At 43.2% G+C, this 18527-nt stretch overlaps 2 protein-coding genes across 7 annotated transcripts; both read right to left on the reverse strand.

Moving 5' to 3' along the window:
* Positions 1–475: 475 nt before the first annotated feature.
* Positions 476–10608, reverse strand: pycr3 (pyrroline-5-carboxylate reductase 3). 6 transcript variants are annotated; one of them, XM_030082964.1, is made up of 8 exons: positions 9357–10476; positions 6482–6556; positions 4411–4522; positions 4252–4316; positions 3962–4141; positions 1780–1992; positions 943–1035; positions 476–839 (listed from the first exon to the last, which is right to left on the reverse strand). In XM_030082964.1, the coding sequence occupies exons 1-8, from the start codon at positions 9789–9791 to the stop codon at positions 642–644; spliced, it is 1371 nt and encodes a 456-aa protein (XP_029938824.1). In that variant the 5' UTR covers positions 9792–10476; the 3' UTR covers positions 476–641. The 6 variants fall into 6 exon arrangements, with proteins under 6 accessions (XP_029938824.1, XP_029938825.1, XP_029938827.1 ...); XM_030082967.1 differs by lacking the exon at positions 9357–10476 and adding an exon at positions 10511–10590 and having other exon boundaries at positions 478–839; XM_030082968.1 differs by lacking the exon at positions 9357–10476 and adding an exon at positions 8342–8360 and having other exon boundaries at positions 478–839.
* Positions 10609–11781: 1173 nt separating this feature from the next.
* LOC115381516 (GDP-L-fucose synthase) lies at positions 11782–17218 on the reverse strand. The gene is made up of 10 exons (XM_030082975.1): positions 17179–17218; positions 16191–16319; positions 15986–16100; positions 15774–15902; positions 15622–15695; positions 14813–14946; positions 14525–14656; positions 14373–14452; positions 12476–12575; positions 11782–12371 (listed from the first exon to the last, which is right to left on the reverse strand). The coding sequence occupies exons 2-10, from the start codon at positions 16316–16318 to the stop codon at positions 12316–12318; spliced, it is 948 nt and encodes a 315-aa protein (XP_029938835.1). The 5' UTR covers position 16319; positions 17179–17218; the 3' UTR covers positions 11782–12315.
* Positions 17219–18527: the final 1309 nt, after the last annotated feature.

Consider the following 18527-nt stretch of genomic DNA (forward strand, 5'->3'; position numbering starts at 1 on the left):
AAACACTAAAGCACCAGTCATTGTTTCCAAACATCAGCATGAAGCACCGTTAACCTGATCAACAGTCCCCTCCTCCAACATCCCCGTTTCCCCCAGATCTCCTTCCTTTCCTAAATCTCACAATAGACCAGATGGTTCGTGCTCCGCTTCTATTTCTCAGGCACTTGACAGGCTGCCCCAATCTGCTGATGAGCGCCAAGTGTGGGCAACCTGGTAAAGCAGGCAGGAACTGGAGAGCAACAGCTTGAGGAACCTTGTAAACCGACAAACCATCAAACAAGTTCAAAATCCCCACAAAAACAAAAGAATGCCGAATGTGAAGAAATACTGCACTGATGTCTTGAGATAACGTTGTCCACCCTTCAGCAGCTGCCTCTCACACTTCAGGAATAATTACAGGTATCGGACGTGTGAAACTGTGGTTGAAATCACAATCTGGAATATGTAAGTTCGTTTATATTGCACAGGTTTATTCTTTTAAAAGGAACTGGATTCCAGATTTTACACCAGTAATTTATTAGAAAAAAAAAGAAAGGAATACACAGCAAATAAATACCTCGACACATTTCAATTCTATTTTTGTACACTACATTACATGTTTACCAAATTAAGGCAAAGTTAGGCAGCGCTGGAGCAAAAAATCATTTCATGGCAGTGGACTTCAGGCCGAGCTCCTTGGCCCTGTTGGTGGCGGACTCCACCGCACTCATGGTGGCCGCTCTCACGCCACCCTGCTCCAGCGAGTGCAGCCCAAAGATGGTGGTCCCGCCTGGCGTGCACACTTCCGAGCGGAGCTGGGCGGGGTGCTTCCCGGAATCACGTAGCAGCCTCCCGGCACCCTGCAAAGAGGAAGACGAGGCCGAGAGTTCAGACACAGGTGTCGGGTGGAGGGGGGGGGGGGGGAGATTCTGGAATGCAGCAGTAACTTCTAGAGAATCTGACCAGAACAGTCTGCGAGGCGATGGTGTTGGCCAGAGCGCTTGGCATGCCCATTTTGACTGCGCCTTCAGCCAGAGCCTCTGCAAACAGATAAACCTAGAGAGAGGACACACACACGGGAGGGCGGGGATCACAATTCCACTCTGTGCTGTCATGTAAAGAAAAGAGCAATGTATCTGTTTGTAATCTGTGGTCCACTTATTAAATCAGCTCCGTTAAATGAAGCTGCGGTGCTCCTGTCTCCTCAGACTGTAGCGGCGTAAATATTTTTATCGTCTATCTTAAGATGCTTTCAGGATGCCGACATGTTACCCACTGGATTTAGGGAGACCACCTGTGCCGTTCTGTCTGGAATGCGCTAACTGACTGTCACACAGCTCTTAGCTTAGCCACTGGCTGTTAGCTTAGCCAACATAGAACTAGTCAGCCTTTTTTGGGCGATACGTTCATACTCGAACATCACTGAGGCAGGACGCGATCTCAGCGGCGTGAACGAAATGAAAACACCGGACAGAACGGGACAGGTGGTCACCCTAACTCGACTGCTAATGCTGCTTACGGCGTGGCCGCTATTGGTCAGTTTCCAGACTGAGCTCAGTAGAAGGCCGCTGACATTAAAAAAACATCGGCAAGGTGATCGGCTGGATTTTCCGATACCGAACCGATCAGCCACAATCCGATAACCAGCGGTCGGATCAGGACATCTCTAGTTTTCATTATGAGGATTTCACCAGGAAGACAGTAAACTGGACTCTTGCTTGACGTGTTGAAATCTCTTGCTTGTGTCGTTACGAGTTGTGCGTTTGCTTTGGTTTGTTCCCGTCAGAGCCGCAGACTCACAAATGCCACTCCGCTGCCACTCAGCCCCGTGTGGATGTCTATCCAGTCCTCGGGTCCCTCTTCCACCAGACCACATCGGTGCAGCAGCGAGCGGAGCAGATTGGCGTCCTCCTGCTTGGCGTGGGAGCCCCTGGCGAACAGGAGCGCCCCCTCCTGGACCACACACGGCAGGTTTGGCATCAGCCGGATGATGACCGAACTGTCCGGCAGCAGCTGAAAAGTAAAATACAGAGACATGAATAAAGATTGTTAATTGTGACCAAACCAGTGATTAAGTGTGGGATGAGCCTCACGAAGGAGGGAAAACCTAAAGATCAGGGAGAAGCTTTTTCTGGAGGTTTAAATTACTGATTTTTCTTTTAAAGCAGAGGTTTATGGGGGAATTTAACACTGCTGTCTTTCAGATAAATGTAACCCAAGCAAGTGTAAAGAATAAGTGAATATTATAGAATGAATGAGTTATGCAAATGAGTGAAATTTATGTTCGTTTGATTAAAAGTGTTGACCATCTGAAAGAGGTGATGAATGACGTATAATGTATAAAATGGGTTTTGCTATATTTTATTTTTGTTTTATTTTGAAGGGTGACAGACAGGAAGTTCTGTGTCTGTGTTCACTTATTGGCCACCATAGTGTATATTAGCTTGACTGGGTGAACCCGGAAGTGGAGCTGTTTCATATGCATAAACTTGACTGCAGAAGCCACGGAGCGGGAGACGCTGCCATCGGGCTAATTAGGTGTTTTTTCCGTAATGGGAGAACACTGATTTCTGCTTTGTGGGCCTACGGTAGTCACAATCCCTGTTAGAGGCAATCAGCACCATAAGCATTCATTGGCACAGCGGATGCTGAGGAAGACTTCGCTGCACAAGCAAACTCTGCAGACTCTTCACTGGTCTGGCCTGGAGGTGAAGACCACGGCCCAAGGGAAGCGCTGAGAGCGCAGGATGGCTAAGCAACTCCATCGGGTGGTGACTGGGCTTCCTGGGGGCTGACGCTGGACGCCATCACCATCATCATCATCATAACGCTACACTGATGTAGCTGTGTGTAACTGTGTGTAATATTTATGAACAGGGTGGGTAAAATAGAGCAGATAACCAAATTTACAACACCCACCCCTTCCAGAGAGGGTGCGTGTGTGTGAGTGCTTGAGTTAAATAGTGAGCGAGTCAGTACATCGATTATTTAATGAGTTACCTTGAGTGACTTATTGAGTGAGAGTGGAAAAAACATGACTGAATGAGTAGAAGAGTATGAAAACTCAAAGATGCAATATGGTTGTAGGTGCCTGTGTTTTACTACAGTTCATAACATGAACAGTATCAGTTTCTATTAAATCTACTGCTCAGTGCAGTGGCTCTCAAAGTGTGGGCTGAGGCCCCCTGGTGGGTCCTGAAAGATACTGAAAGTGGGCTACATGCAAAAAAACAAAACAAAACAAAACAAAAAATTCTGGCTTGGAATTTATAAAAATGATGCACAAACAAATATCTCATCTAAAAAGCTGTAAACCACATTTTCCCAGTGGAAGATGTGACGCCCAATGATGATAAACCACACCTTGCAGAAGGAAACAGACTTCAGCCAAACTCCGAGACACAGGCTATCTACCCCATCAGCGGCTTTACATGCTCCAAACACTCATACCAACAGCTCAGCTGTGATGAACTGCAATAACACAATCATGATTTTGTTGGAAGCTATAAAAAAATAACCTTTTTTTATGCATCTACCAATGTTTCCATGAGCAAATGTCTTTACTGAATTATGTTTCTGGAACAAAATGTGTCAGTTAAATTCATTCTAATGTCATATTTGGATCAGAGAAATCAGTAGCTCAGGAATGGCTGATAGAACAAATTATGGGCAAATTCAAAACATAAGCACTTTGGTATTAATGGAGACAATTTGGCCAATTCGCTTAATTTGCTACAACCTACACACCTGTACTCAACTTTTGTGCTCATCCAGCAATTTTACGTTTATTACAAATGGATTCCCAAAGGTGTACGATTTATCAGCTGGAGACACAGCTAATTTAATCATGATTAACATGTAGCATCACCGATATGTCATCCCAGAAACCCTTTAGCCTGTAGCACGGTTCAGAATCACACAACGCGCCATCTCGGGACCGGTGCACCCAGACAGGCCAGGAGCAGCCGCCTGTGGCTCTCACCTGCTCTAATGCTGCCAGCGTCACTCCCGCTGCTACAGACACGACGATGTGTCTGTCGGTGACGTATCGTGAGATCTCATTGAGAACGACGTAGATCAGGTGAGGCTTGACGGCGATAAAGACCACGTCGGACCAACAGACCACCTCAACGTTGGAGTGAGTTACAGCAATCCCCAACTCCTGAAAAGCAAGCAGAGGAAAATACTATGAGTGTCAAAAATAATGGTCACAGCCTTGTAGAATGAACCACTGAACTGAGAAGAAAAATAAGATGGCGTGAAGGATAGTACCTCGAATTTGTCCAGGTTTCTGGATGATGGTGCACTAACTTTGATGTTTCCTGGTATAAAATCTCCTTTAATGATAATAATAAAAAAAAAAATCATCACTTCGATGTCTGAAACTGTTGCTCTCACACTCTCTGTCAACCATTGTTTTGTAAGACTCACCAGATAAGATGCCCTTCGCGATGCCAAACGCCATGTTTCCTGCACCGATGAAGCCAACCTTCAGCTGTGGCTCCATTTTGACCTGAAGCATACTCTGAGCCTGAACGTTATTCTGAGGACGAATGGAAACAGAGACAAAGTCAAGAGTAGCATCCTGTGTTTCACGTCGAGCGCTGAGGGTACAAAGCCACCCAAATTCTTCAAAATAAAAGAGCACAGAAGAGGTTGCACCACTAGGTAAAGTGGATTGTGGGGAAAGGTGCAAGCCCAAAGTCAAGAAAGTAAGCCAAAAGAAAACATGTGAAGCTCACTGTGAGCTATTCAGACAGAAACAAGCGTTACACACACGAGCAAGTCTTTCATCTATGCGCAAAAGCCATCCTATTAAATATATTTATAAGTATTTTCCACTGGAGCTGTGCCCGTGTGACATAAGGTTAAGCTTGTTTAACTATACTTGTGACTTACATTTAGACCACATGCAAGGCTAAAGACTCAATGGCTAATTAATGCGGAAATGGTTCCCTTTATGTTTTTTTTTTTTGCTTGTGTAGCTTAAAACAAACCATGAAAACACTAGGACTGTGACAAAATATCAATAAAGCAATATATTGCAATATTCAGCCACCCTGTATATCAATTCATCAGCTCCTTATATAGATTTTTTTTCCAAGAAAATGCTTCATATTTTAGACACACAGTAAATACAATAGTACTTCCACACCTCCACTCTGGTAGGTGGAGCTGAAGAGTCGCTGATGTGAAGCACAGCGGTATTGCTGTAGGAGAGGCAGGCAGCCAGCGACACCAGGCACGTTTACACGGGCCCAAAACTCCTCCTTATAATGGGATTGTAAGGAGAAGCGGATTGAAAATGTGTCATAAACGCCGCTTCACTTGGAGCGGATTATATTTCGGATCCGATTGTGCGAGGCAGTCTACGCAGATCGATAATCCGCTCCGTGCCTCATATAAACAGCGCCTGACAGAGGAGCAGGTTGCATGGGCAGATTACTCGTTTCACGCATGTCTTCCCTCGTACGCAGTAAACGGGAAGCAGGAATGTCAAAAACAAGCAGAAGAAACAATGCTGGATCATAAATATTGTTCAATAAAAGGCCCGGGAGAACAAACACTGGAGAGGCCAGATAGATGCAAATCGCTCAACAGCGAGTTGTTCAAAGAGCTCCGCGGTAGACTACCAGCGGACCGCCACCCGGTGTTTTGGATTAACTGGTTCCCATGTTAATGAGTGACGGATTTCTGTAAACACATGCTGGTAACAGTAAATGAATAAGACTCACAAAAGACACTAAACTTATAAATGCACTGTAACTGTAGATAAACTGATGTTCACTAAAATGACAAGTTTCAGTCAGTATTTCAACATCTGTTGGTCACAAGTTAACATGGAAACCAGTTAATTTGAAACATGAGCAGGCGGAGTAGAGCCGTGATGCATACACCGGGATGTGCTGCTCGGCGGGGCGGTGCTCCAGCCGGGGGGGCGCTCGCTCCTTGAGCAGCGTATCATGGCGATGTCTGAACATTATTCAAGCAGATGTATAGCAGAAAAAAAAAAAAAAAAACACACTGCTAGGCGCTGAGGACTGCTTGCCGCAAAGCTAAAGATCAGAACCTGAAACTTCTGTGAGAGACTTTGTGGGCATATCACTAAGCCAACAGCTTCAGCTGGCATCAGTCAGCTAACAGCTTAGCTTAGCCACTGGTGCCAGTTAGCTCTTTGAAAATTCCCTTGATTGTTGTACAGATAGTAAAGATCCTCAGTTATGGAAACTCTCCACTGTCATACGTAGCTTTAGAATGTCTGATATAGGGCTATGTGACATATGGACATTCATGATTTAGACATTTTCCTAAAATTCAATACTGAAAAAAAATAAGATTGTTTATGTAACTATTAGGACTGTCAAAATTAGCGCGACAATAATGAGGTAATTCAAATTCCTATTGACGCCAGTAGTGGCGGTAAAGCACCTTAAAGCTGTTTGTGACCCGCCAAAACAAAAGAAGGAGAAGCAGTTTGGAAAAGAAAAATCAGGCATAGTACCTCTTGCGTGGCAGCGAGTGGCCCCTCCACAAGACGGCCACCGCAGCGTGAATGAAGCGTCTCCGTGTCTGATGTCTGTGGTGAAAACATGTCGGATGAGGAACAGAGGAATAAGGAGGCTGTGCCATTATTCACTTTTATGAAGGCTTCAGGTAGTTCTCTTCCATTACTGACCAAAATGACTCGCTGGTTCAGGAGTCTCTTATTGATGCATGAGCTCAATCAGTTTGTGCTGAAAAATGTTTGGAAAACTGGAAACATAGTTGCTTGGACACTACATGGTCAGATTATTACTAAACAATGTTCCATTCAGGTCAAAATGCCCTTCCAGCCTGTTTTTGAGCCTGCAGCATGTTTGAGGTATTGTGGCGATTATTCTGGACAATATTTGATATTGTTCTGGATTGTGGCAACAACGGTAAATATGCATTTATATAAAACAAGCATATATGTCCACTCCCATGTTGATGAGAGTATTAAGAACTTGAACATCTTCCTTTCAATGTACCTTTAGAGTAGATAAAAGAATGTGCATTCAATTTGCCATTAATCGAGAGCTAACTATGGACAACATGCCAATAATTGCAATTAAATATTTTAATCGATTGTCAGGGATTATTTGTTTACCAACACAGCAGCTGTGCGTGCAACTTGACTGCAGAAGAGCCGCCCCCCTGACTAGTTGTTGTGTTTATCCACGGTTGTCTTGCACTGTTAGCTAGCAATGTTGTCCATGTTCTACAACAGTTCATCACCCAGTGATGAGGTAGACTATGCTACTAAATTAACATTGGTCAATGGGATTCGTCTCAATGACCCATGAGCTTTAGATGCAGCTGAGTGGATGGAGGAGGAGAAGAAATGGAACATACTTCAGTGGATAGACATCCATTCTTACCTGATCTTGCCCCCACCCCTGACTTTGCTTCACATTCACTAGCTCGTTAAAATGGCACAGTGTGAGGCCATAAATTCAACCAGGACAAAGGGAGAAAAAGATGGGCAATTAAAAGACAATCCTACCCTCAATCACTGAGGTGCAGATTCAGACAGGACTAGTGTTATGTGTTACTACTAGTAGTAATACTGCTACCAGTCTGTGATAGCGGAGATGTATAAAGGGGTGCGAGTCGATGTTTTCTATAAAACTTGCGTATTTTGTTTTTATCTGAACGGTTTGTGTCACTGACAGCACAAGACACGATCGCCGGTCTTCCTGCTGCCGACATGTGCAGCAGAGCGGGGAGTGACGCAGTTCGATAAGCCCTCTATAGTTCTTTACATTAAAATATTAGTTTTGAAAGTTGCTACATTTTCCTATTTGTTGCATACAACACAAAAGTTGAAGTGGTGTCTGGCATTTAAGGGTGACGCACACAAATTGGTCAATCATTCAAATCACCCAAAATCACTTTACAGAGGAACTGGTGATATAAGCCACCCAACACAATGGGTTTACACGAGACCTTTAAGTCCTCTTTAATTCCAAATATTAATAATTCCACTTTCAAATGACCATGTAAACACCTAATTCTGAATGAAATCATTATTTGTAATTAAACTTAATTCTGGATAAAGTGCCTGGTTTATTCTCATTCTAAAGCAGAATTATGTTGAACCTTCTATTCCACCTTAACTTTATTCCGGTCATTCTGTTCATGCTCGTTCCCTCAAAAATTACACAATATTTCAAGATGGCAGCCTGCAGCAAGCATTCCACCTATGCGGAGACGATTTATTCAACGGAAGCCTTAGAAGAAATGGATAAAATGAAAAGAGCAGGTGTATGGACGCATAACAATGCGGATATTTTTAAAGCATCACAGTTAATCAACAAAGAAAGAGAAAAATCGCAGGCACCGGGCTTTGTGCTCCTCCAGTAGATGTGAGGATGTCACGGTCACCCCCTGTCCAATCCGAACGCTTTGCAACCCCCAGCGTTAAAGAGGATTTAATCCTTCATTTTCCCCATGTAAACACAAAGAAGACAAAAATGCAATTCTGATTTATTTCATGCAGAATAAACTGATGCTGAATTAAAAAACACACAGTAACTGTGGCCACTGAGCAGAAAAATGCAATGAGCAGAAAATGCAAACATGTTTGGACCAAAAGCTGAGACTAAAGGGAGCATCCCCTTAATGTTTTCTGTCACTGTGGTCAGCTCTGTCAAACAATTGGTTCGTGGACCAAACCCGGGCCACAACCACAGAGTCCGGTCCAGCCTGTGAGATGACTGTACAGAGGGTTGAGTTACTGTTTTACTTGCAGCAGGTTTGAAAGAGACATTTCACTATATCTGGCACCAGTATACAAATTTTAAGACTGGCATTGCATTCAATTTGTACGTATTCCGAATATATTGCAGTTGAATGCATAAATTCAATCCAGATTTATTTATGTTTAACGGGACCTTTTTTTCTTCGTTGGAGCATCATTGTGCAGTCACTTCACTAGGTTCTCCTCTGGTTTCTCCCTGAAACAAAATGAGTTTGACACAGCTGGCTTAACCCCTATTTAGAGTTTAAATTTTAATGCATGCCACATTTTCGCTATTTTTTCTGTGGAATCCACGTATATTTTATGCAGCTAGTGGTTAGTGAAAAAAAATCCACGATAGTTTGATTTCTTGTAATTCCAGGTGTTCGCATGGCAGTGGAAGGTAAGTTTTTCAGTAGGGGTACAGTTACCGCATCACTTCTTCATTATTTGGAATTGATCGCAGTCAGTGCAATGCCGCATCTCCGCCTCCGAGTCGCAGGCGCGCGGACGGATCAATCCAATGAAAGCATGCACATTAATATTAGAGAGAGCCAGCGCGACGCGGGGACCACACTGCCTGCCTGCCTGCCTGCCTGCCTGCCCGCCTGCCTACCGTAGCATCCGGGCTCCGGGACGTGCTCTCCTCGCAGGGCTGCGTCCAGTGCAGCGACGACGTCTCGCCATCGTCCGAGTTGTTCCTGCTGTGGTTCACCTCGACTTCCACCACCGACTGCTCCGCGTCCATAATCTCCACCATGGCCTTCTCGTAGCGGAACCAGCCGTTGACCTTGTTCAGGGCCGGGGAGTTCGGGTCCCGCTTGACCTTATAGTACGTGCTCTTGAGAAGTTTCCAGCGAAACTTCAGCTGGTCCACGGTCCTGTGGTAGCCCGCCGCGAACATCTTGTTGTACGCCATAGTGAAGACTTTGTGGTTCCTCACCTTCCTCCCGTCGCGGCACTTCTTCATGTCCAGGTTCTTGAGGATGTCGAGGAACACCTCGGTTTCTGTTATGTCCCAGTTCTGTTTCTTAATCCCGCTGTCGTCCATTGTTTGTGTTAGCTTCGAAACCCACGAGCGTCCTGGCGTTGCTGTTCACGTGGCTAGACGGTTAATGCGCTACTAGCATCACGGTCGGGGCAGTATCGGACGGTACCTCCACTTTTGGGTCTTAACACCCCCATAAAACACGAAGACCGTGCCCGGGGCTTGCTGCGACGTCCTCCGCCGAGGCTGCACGCGGCTCGGAATGCCTCGAAAATAATCCGGAGAGATTAGATTAGAAATACAATGCACGTGTGTTGTGTTGGTTGGGCGACCATAAAGTAGCACGGAGTGACAGAACGCTGTAGACAAGGATATTATTTATACACCTGTCTTTCTCTTACTGACTTACTTCATTTACACAAATCCTACTCTTTGTCAATAAAACAACCAGAGTATAAAACGCTGCATTTTAAGTTTTAACTTCTTAAACGTGTATATTTCCCCCGGAGCGGCACGCTAAACAACTGGCGGAGCGTTCGTTTTTCACCTCAACTGCATCGCTGTCCCAGGCGGGCGGTGCATTCAAAACATACCCCGGGGACAGCCTTCGGCGTCAGCCGTGAGGCATATCGAGCGCACCGGGTGTGCTGCACATTGAGGCGTGTGTCAACCCGTGAATCGGACACGCCGCACATTTTTAACAAACACTGTGACATTATTTCAAGACGGCGGCGGCACGGGGCACGCAGCGGGAACACTTCTCGGATGGACATGTCACTCACCCGGTGAAATAAGCGCCTTTCTATTTACTTCACTCCGGGCAGATGTTTACACGTCTCCCTCACTTCTGTGCTGCACCTAACGCTTCCGACCGGAAAATTGCACCGAATCTTGGTTCCACGTCGTCCGTCACAGTAAAATTCTCGCAATAAGTAAGTGAATAAACACAAACGTGTGTTGTAATTATTATGGATGACTTTAATATTTATTGTGATAATCCAACTTCTGTACATTATGGAATAATTGAAAATACTGGCCTTTCCCAGCATGAGACTTGGCTAATTTAAAAAGATCTGAAGGTTGTGATGAAGGATATTTTGCTTTCTGGTCATTTTTTTTTTTTTTTTTTTCTTATGTAGTCTCAATCTCGGCTGACTGCAGCAGAAGTGAAACTGTTGGCCGACACCAACAGGCTCAGCAAACCCTTCACAAATGCCAGTGACATGGTGGGGGTGTGTGAGGAGACGGACTTTGTCCTCAGAGAAGAGGGTCTGGTGGCCCAAACTGAGGTCAATACTGAAAAATGTCTCTATCAACCTCCTTAATGTCCTGGAAGTCCAACCAGGATATAAATCTTAATGAATCTTAAGAAAATCTGAACTCCATGTTTGTGATGACATGTATAAAGAAGCACTTAAAATATATAGAGCATATAGAACTTCAAAGGGCCAGACAGTATGTTTTTCTCTGAGACAATCACCCATAATGTATGCACTTTTAGTGTTGGGAACAGACCCGGTTTATGAAGCATTCCCAGAGTCAAATGGGGAACAAACTTCCCGCTGAGACGTTCTCATCTTTTATCTTGACCAATCGCACTTGAAGCAATTGATGCATTTACTAATGGTTTCTTTCTTTCTTATGTCTATATTCTTGCTTGTGTTGTACGTCGCTTTGGACAAAAGCGTCTGCTAAATGAAATTGTAGAATTGCAGAATTGTAGAATCTTAGGCCTTAAAACATTACGGCTTGCCCAGTCTTTCCATTAAATAATAGATTTTATATATTCTACCTTTATCCTGGTAAAGTTCTGACAGTATTTGTCCTCCTTTTGTGCCTTTGTTATTCACCTTGTATCCCTGAAAAGCACTGTGAATTGTTTTATGTTTAAATGGTGCTATAATAAAACTTGCCTTGCTTTTTTCCATGTGGCTTGATGGTGAAAGAGTGGCAAAAACTACTTCACAGAGGAGACAGGACCTCACAGGACCTTGTAAACATGCATATGTACGCACGCAGACAGCATTAAAACAGCAACCCTGGCAAATATTATTGGTAGAAAATATTTATTTTGCTCAGTGACAAGTAAAAAAAAAAATCACTGAAAGCCCCAAACTCAAACCTCACCCTTTTGAATAATAAAGTGAATCAAGACCGAGTCACCACAAGTACACCCTTAAATAATGAAGGGTATTTCAAGTAACACCATCACAAACAGCAGGAGATTTATGCTTACTGAACCTTAAAGCTGATTTCCCAGACTGAAACAGTCAAACGACGGACGCACACAGGTGGCAGACCACACCGCCCTGGTCTAGAGAGGAGATTTCCTGAAACTATAGGTGTGAAACAGGTGTGAAAGAAAAAAAAGAAACGGCGACGGCGCAGAGCTGCAGACTGCACTCAAAGTGACATGTTACTGTTCTGCTCAGTGAGGAACAACGGTGAGGATAAGGCGGCCGCCTTTCTCTGTGCAGATAAACCGTTCTTTTCTTTTTTACCCTCAATCACAACCGAAGACCCAAAATCCAACAGAATAAAAAGTGATCGACTGAGAGTCCGGATGCTGGCTCACTTGAGGGAGTCCTCACTTGCGCGCAGTGTCATAGTTGTCCACAAACCAAGTACAGGTTTCCTTTAAAGCTATAGATGAGGGGGAAAAATAAAGAATCAGGACAGATAAGCATCTGACGCTGTCATTGTATTTTTCATTCCCATCACATCCAAACTGAAAAATCTGTCCTCACCTTGTTTGAAGGGCGTGAACTTGAAGTCTGGCTGGTACTTGCGCAGCTTTGCATTGCTGGCCGTCTTCTTGAACTGTCCATCTGCTTTACTGGTGTCGTACTGGACAGGCGGGTCAAGGAAACCACCAGAATACATTCAGACAAGTAAAAATATTGGTGAAGCTTAAACACGATCAAAGATAAACAATTATTATACATCTCTGCTTTTGTGTATACATACATATATATATATATATATATATATATATATATATATATATATATATATATATATATATATATATATATGTCACTGGAGACTTCAATCATGTCTCACTGGACAAACTACTGTCTACCTTTCACCAATATGTAGACTGCCCCACCAGAGAAAATTAAACTCTGGATCCACTGTATGCAAACACCAGGGATGCATACAGCACCTCAGCACTTCCTCCCCTTGGCAGATCAGATCACAACCTAGTCCTGCTGACCCCTGAGTATGTCCTCTGTTTACAGCAGGGCGGTGAGGACGTGGACTCAGGGGGCTGCCGAGGCACTACAGGACTGCTTCGAGACAGCAGACTGCAATGTGCTGTGTGAGCCTCATGGGAGGACATCAACAACGTGACAGACTGCATCGCAGAACACATCAAGTTCTGTGAAAACTCCACCGTGCCGACCCGGACTGTTCGCTGCCTCCCCAACAACAAGCCGTGGATTACCTGTGACCTGAAAGCACTACTGAACAAGAAGAAGAGGGCTTTCAGGTCTGGTGACAGAGAGGAGCTGAAGGGAGTGCAGCACGAGCTCAGGGAGAAACTGAGGGGTTGCAAAAACAGCTCCAGGAGGAAGCTGGAGGCCAAACTCCAGCAAAACAACGTGAAGGATGTGTGGACCGGGACTGATGCTGCTGCAACAGCAGAGTTCACAGTTTGGGATTAATAAAGTAACTCTCTACTCTACTCTGTTTATTTATTTAGCACCAACAATGTGGAAACGAGGCTTTCTGTTAACTGTCTGCAGGCGGCACACACGGCACAACTCTGCAAACTCTCACAGATTAAGAGACACACACACCTGAAGACAACAAAAGACATGTCGCACAAGATCTTCCTCTTCTGAGCTTATAGTGTGTGATGTGCTCAACGGTGCAGGTAACTCTACCTCTGAGGTTTTTTCCTCTTTAAATCGTTTTCTTCTCAACTGTTTGCTGAATTTTTCTCTGAAATTTTCTCTTTGAAATTGCCTTGACATGACCAAGTTTTTAAGATGAAGTGAAATAAGTTGGTAAACCGAACATTACACAATTTATAATCACCTGCTGACCTGTTTCCTGCAGTGAACACTCTTTATTGAGTAGCAACTCTAACTTTTTGTCAGAGGAAAGGCAGATCCATTGACCGCGTGGATAGGTTAACAGTCATTTCAGTTTGCCAAACAAACTCATCCTTCATAAAGAGAAAAGAATGATGGTTTCAGGAGGGTAACAATGTATTTAAATGTAGCTTTAAAACACACAAATTACTGTCACATAACAGATTTTTAGTAATTGATATTGCTCTTAAATAACCTGAAGGAACATAACACTTTTCAGACAGCACTGCATTATTTTTTAGAAAAAGAGTACAGGGAAACTGCTGGCTTTGAAATTGCTGTCAGAAATCTGTACGTATTAAAATTCTGGCAACAGTGATTGCGCAATTTTTTTAACCGTAATTTACCATCAAAACAGAGATTTTATTGCAGATATGTTTTGAAAGCCTGATAATTAATTTACACACTGATTTGAGGTCATCATTTAATAAATTCCTCTTAACTTTTTTTCTATTTCAACCACAAATATCAACTTTAACATGTAGCAAGTTCATTTTGCCTTGATTCAAAGAGGTCTGAGACCAGAGAGTGAATAAAAGGATACGACTACTTCTCCTTTGAAGCCCAAACCTTCGACGACTGCCTCTGCTGCCTCTCTGATGGACACCTCATCTTCCTCCCCGACTGGGAACAACAGACGCCTCAGTGTTATTATGCTTCACTGCGAACAGCTGAAAACTGAGTGTGAGCGCTCACCGGACAGAATGATTGGCTCGACCTCTGAATACTCTCTCAGGACCCAAAGGAAGAGACGGGCCAGATCCAGAGAGTAAATGAACTGCCGTCTGGGAATGCCGGAGCCCCACACCGTCAGGGGCTTCCCCTCCTCTGACCAACAAAACAACATGCACACACACAGAGGAGCACATTATTATACAGCCAAGTCTCCATAGAGCTACCAGAGGAAAGACTGATACCATCTGGGGGGGACTCCACAGGTTGGATCTGCAAATTCTTGCAGACACACGTTAGGTTGGGACTTACTTTGTGCAAGGTATGCTTTGTGTATGAGGCCCGGCAACACGTGACCGTCCTCGATGCTGAAGTTGTCGTGGGGGCCAAACACGTTTGTGGGGATCACAGCTGTGAAGCAGCGTCCATACTGCTGGAAGTAAGCCCTGCAAAGCAGCAACGTCACTCAGAACACGTCTGCAAAAACTCAGTTGACACAAACATCCCGTTTTACCATGAAACTTTGACTTTTGATGAGTTAAGGTGACACCTGGAAATGACGCCCAAACATTCAGAAGGGTTTGTTTTGGAAATAAATGTTATCGATATTTTATGACTATATCTGTATTTCTCTATATTAAAGATTTTTATTGAACACTTTACTTCAGTAAATGCAATACTGTTATAGATAAAGTACACAGACACAGGAAGAACATGCAGTCTCTACACAAACAGACTTCATGTCTATAAGCGCAATATTAAAGCCTGACTGCAACGGTTCTATGATTCATCATATCTCCAGTCCATATTTGCTATTTTGTATATATTATTTAATGCATGTCTAAAACTGCTTCATGCAATTTATCTTACAATGTTGCTAATTCTATCTATCTACTCATCTACCTATATATTATATAGACATTCCAACAAGTTCAACAAGGAGGACTCGATCCGGCACAACCTGATCACACCCTTTCAAATTTCAGTCATGTTTCTGTCAGAATAGAACAAACTGTACTGACATGTTACCACTTGATCAGGATCTTTCAACACAGTGAAAACTGATCTTTTATTTGTGAAAATGTCCTCAGTAAGCAGCAGTGTAATTCAACAGAACCTACCTGTTATGGACATCAATCATCCTCTTTGCATAGGCGTAGCCGAAGTTGGACTCATGCGGGGGACCATTATGGATCTGTTGAGGAAACTTTGATGTTTACAAGCATGGTGACACATGCTGACAGCATGAACCAGACCACAGAGGGTTACTCACCATGGTCTCGTCAATGGGATAGGTGGTTTTATCCGGGAAGATGCAGGTGGATAAGCAGGAGACCACTTTGACTGTGCCCACTTCGTGCGCCGCCTGCAGCACGTTATCATTGATGTAGACGTTGTTTCTCTGGAGGGGACATGCACAATAAAAAACAATATTATGACAGATCTGGTGAATGCAAAACAAACAAAAGAGGAAGTCCTCCTCACCCAAAAGTCCAGGTTGAACTTCATGTTCTTGAAAAGCCCCCCAACCATAGCAGCCAGGTGGATGACGTGGGTGGGTCGATGTTTCTCGAACACTGCCCGTGTCTCCCCCATGTCCCTGAGGACATGCAGGAGGACGTGAAATGTTAAAACAAAGTGTCTGAATGGAGTGTTGTTCGGAATGGAATCGTATGTATGTCAATCTCACATGAGGTTGGCATCCTTAGAAGAGAGAAATATCCACTCCTCTCCCTCCTTGGCTCCGTTCTCTTCTCTGACCACATGCTGGATGGCTTTCCCCACCAGGCCGGACCCTCCGGTCACCAACACCTTCATCCTGTGATTGCCCCGACAATTAAAAAAAAACAGCAAGGGTCAAAGGTTAGGAGGTTAGGTAGCACACTGGAGCAGTGTGTCTCAACTGGACTCTTATAATGACAAATATTCTACATTAAATTGAATTAAAAAGGAGTTGTTTAAACCTGAGGTAAGTGGATAGAATCTCAGAATTACATTCACTTTAATCAAAAACAACTTCAGCATTTTTTAGCACCAGCTACCATGCACAAATGTGAAAATCTCCACATATATGCAATTTCAAATGACCCATGCCAACACCTCACTACAATGTCAATGAAAGATTTAATCCTGGAAGTTATCATGGTTTTGTGACGGAGGATGCAGGTGGATCAATAGTAGTGCTGATACAGGATGAAAGTGGATCTGAAGTAGTGTTGATGCAGGCTGGAGGTGGATCGATGATAGTTTTGTGATGCATTTTTGGGAGCATTGTCTTGCATGCTTTTGCCTTGGGGTATTGATGGTTCGCAGTGACAGGTAGGTGTGTTCTAGCTGTACGTTCTTGTTTGTCTAGTTTGAAGACAACGCCACGTCACTGTATCAATTCACCATATAACTTTCTTGAAAATATGTATTACAGTCGCTGAGTAGGTTTTCAGATACCTCCATTCAAACGGAAGCAGCATCCTGCAGAGCTACCACCATTAGCCAAAGTTTATCTCTTAGCTGCTAGCCGCTGTCACTATTACTACTGTTCTATCCATTTTTAACCGACATAACAAGACAACACAAACATAACTAGGTCTCAGTGGATACACGCAGTCACCCACACACCGGCAAATGTGGAATACGGATAACTCGGAGCTGTTTAATGAGATAAATAAGGGTTTTCTCACCTGCTAGCAGTCAACACAAGCAGCAGCCGGCAAACATCAAACTAACCTCTAAACGGAACTTCCTGGCCGCGCATTCAAAATAAAGGCGTGTCGCGGAGATGTTGCATTTCACTGCCTCGAAAACGCTTATAAATTCTATTTTTCAATCACAACTCGTAATAATAAAGAGAAAACACTCGAACATACTTGTTGTAAAAAGTTCTGTTATTTGTTTGAATATTGTTACACCATTTGCGACTTTTATGTTGACAAGTATGTGCAGTATATTCCCGTATGGAAAACTGAGTGAAATACGTCTTTATAATTTTTGTGGATTTTTCTTCCATTCAAACTTGCTGTATAAAACACATAACATACAACCACACTACCGCTGCTCCACAGCCTTGAAAAATGGACTCTTGTTTATTTTTTTAAAACAGAACTGCCATATTTTTGGGAACGATTTACTGCATTAGGCAGTGTAAATTTTAGTTTAATTATTGATTATTATTTACTTCACAATATATGCTTTGACAAAAATTAATTGTATACCAATAAATAAACATAGTTACTGAAAAATGGAAAATGGAAAATGTAACCACTTTATTCATGACATGCACACACCAGTAGAGGGAAATTTCCCTGTTTGCGTTTAAACCAGTCAGGATTTGCTGTGGCCAGACTCTTGTGAATCAAATTTGTGAAAAATACTGTTTTCGAGAAAATTAAAGATTTATTTTCAGATTTGTACTGCTAAAATTAAGAGAAGAAGTCTAATCATTTTAGTTTTAGGATACTTCGTGGTGTTTTGCACTGGGACTCATTATTAAATCTTGTATAGATTTACTGAGGTAACTGTAGCAACTGCACTGTTTTTTTCAATTTGAGATCCTTTTTCCTCTAAATACTCAAATTCCCAGAAAGAGATGCTGATGGGAAAAGTAATGGACAGGAAAGAAGCTGCACACCTTTTTTCCCACTGCAGAAAAAGAATGTCATTGCTGCCCCCTTGCGGATGTGAATGGTGCTTTTTTGGGCACACAGGGGTCAACCAGAGTTTATCAGATACTGTAAACAATCTGCATGCTTTGCTGATGAGTGTCCCAGCTGAAGAGTATGTTTCCAAGTGCTGACTTCAGTTTAGTTTAGTTTTGCAGCTGCACTGCAGATTCACACGGTCCAGATGTAAATTGTGATTCTGAAATGATTTCTGTTTTAATTGGAACACAAACTTAAGATCAAAATTAAGATCTCATTAAAAGTTAAAGACAACACATTATTCAGTGCCTGTTTTTTATGTTTATATACAGAAAACAGAATTTGAATCAAAGCATTATTTGCCTTCCCAATTTTTTTTTTTACAATCAATA

The sequence above is a fragment of the Salarias fasciatus genome, chromosome 23, assembly GCF_902148845.1.
Source record: "Salarias fasciatus chromosome 23, fSalaFa1.1, whole genome shotgun sequence".
Taxonomy (NCBI): domain Eukaryota; kingdom Metazoa; phylum Chordata; class Actinopteri; order Blenniiformes; family Blenniidae; genus Salarias; species Salarias fasciatus.

Bases quoted from the DNA above. Each gene is read 5' to 3' on its own strand.
- LOC115381516 (XM_030082975.1), bottom strand. From the start codon at position 16,318: ATGAAGGTGTTGGTGACCGGAGGGTCCGGCCTGGTGGGGAAAGCCATC. The intron at 15,696-15,773 runs GTGAGTAACCCT...TTTCCTCAACAG, and splicing joins ATCCCATTGACGAGACCATG to ATCCATAATGGTCCCCCGCA. The intron at 12,576-14,372 runs GTATCCTTTTAT...CCGCCTGTCCAG, and splicing joins GCTTCAAAGGAGAAGTAGTC to TACGACACCAGTAAAGCAGA.
- pycr3 (XM_030082964.1), bottom strand. From the start codon at position 9,791: ATGGACGACAGCGGGATTAAGAAACAGAACTGGGACATAACAGAAACC. The intron at 4,523-6,481 runs GTACTATGCCTG...ATTCGTCCTCAG, and splicing joins CACTCGCTGCCACGCAAGAG to AATAACGTTCAGGCTCAGAG. The intron at 4,317-4,410 runs GTGAGTCTTACA...TTATCATTAAAG, and splicing joins CGCGAAGGGCATCTTATCTG to GAGATTTTATACCAGGAAAC.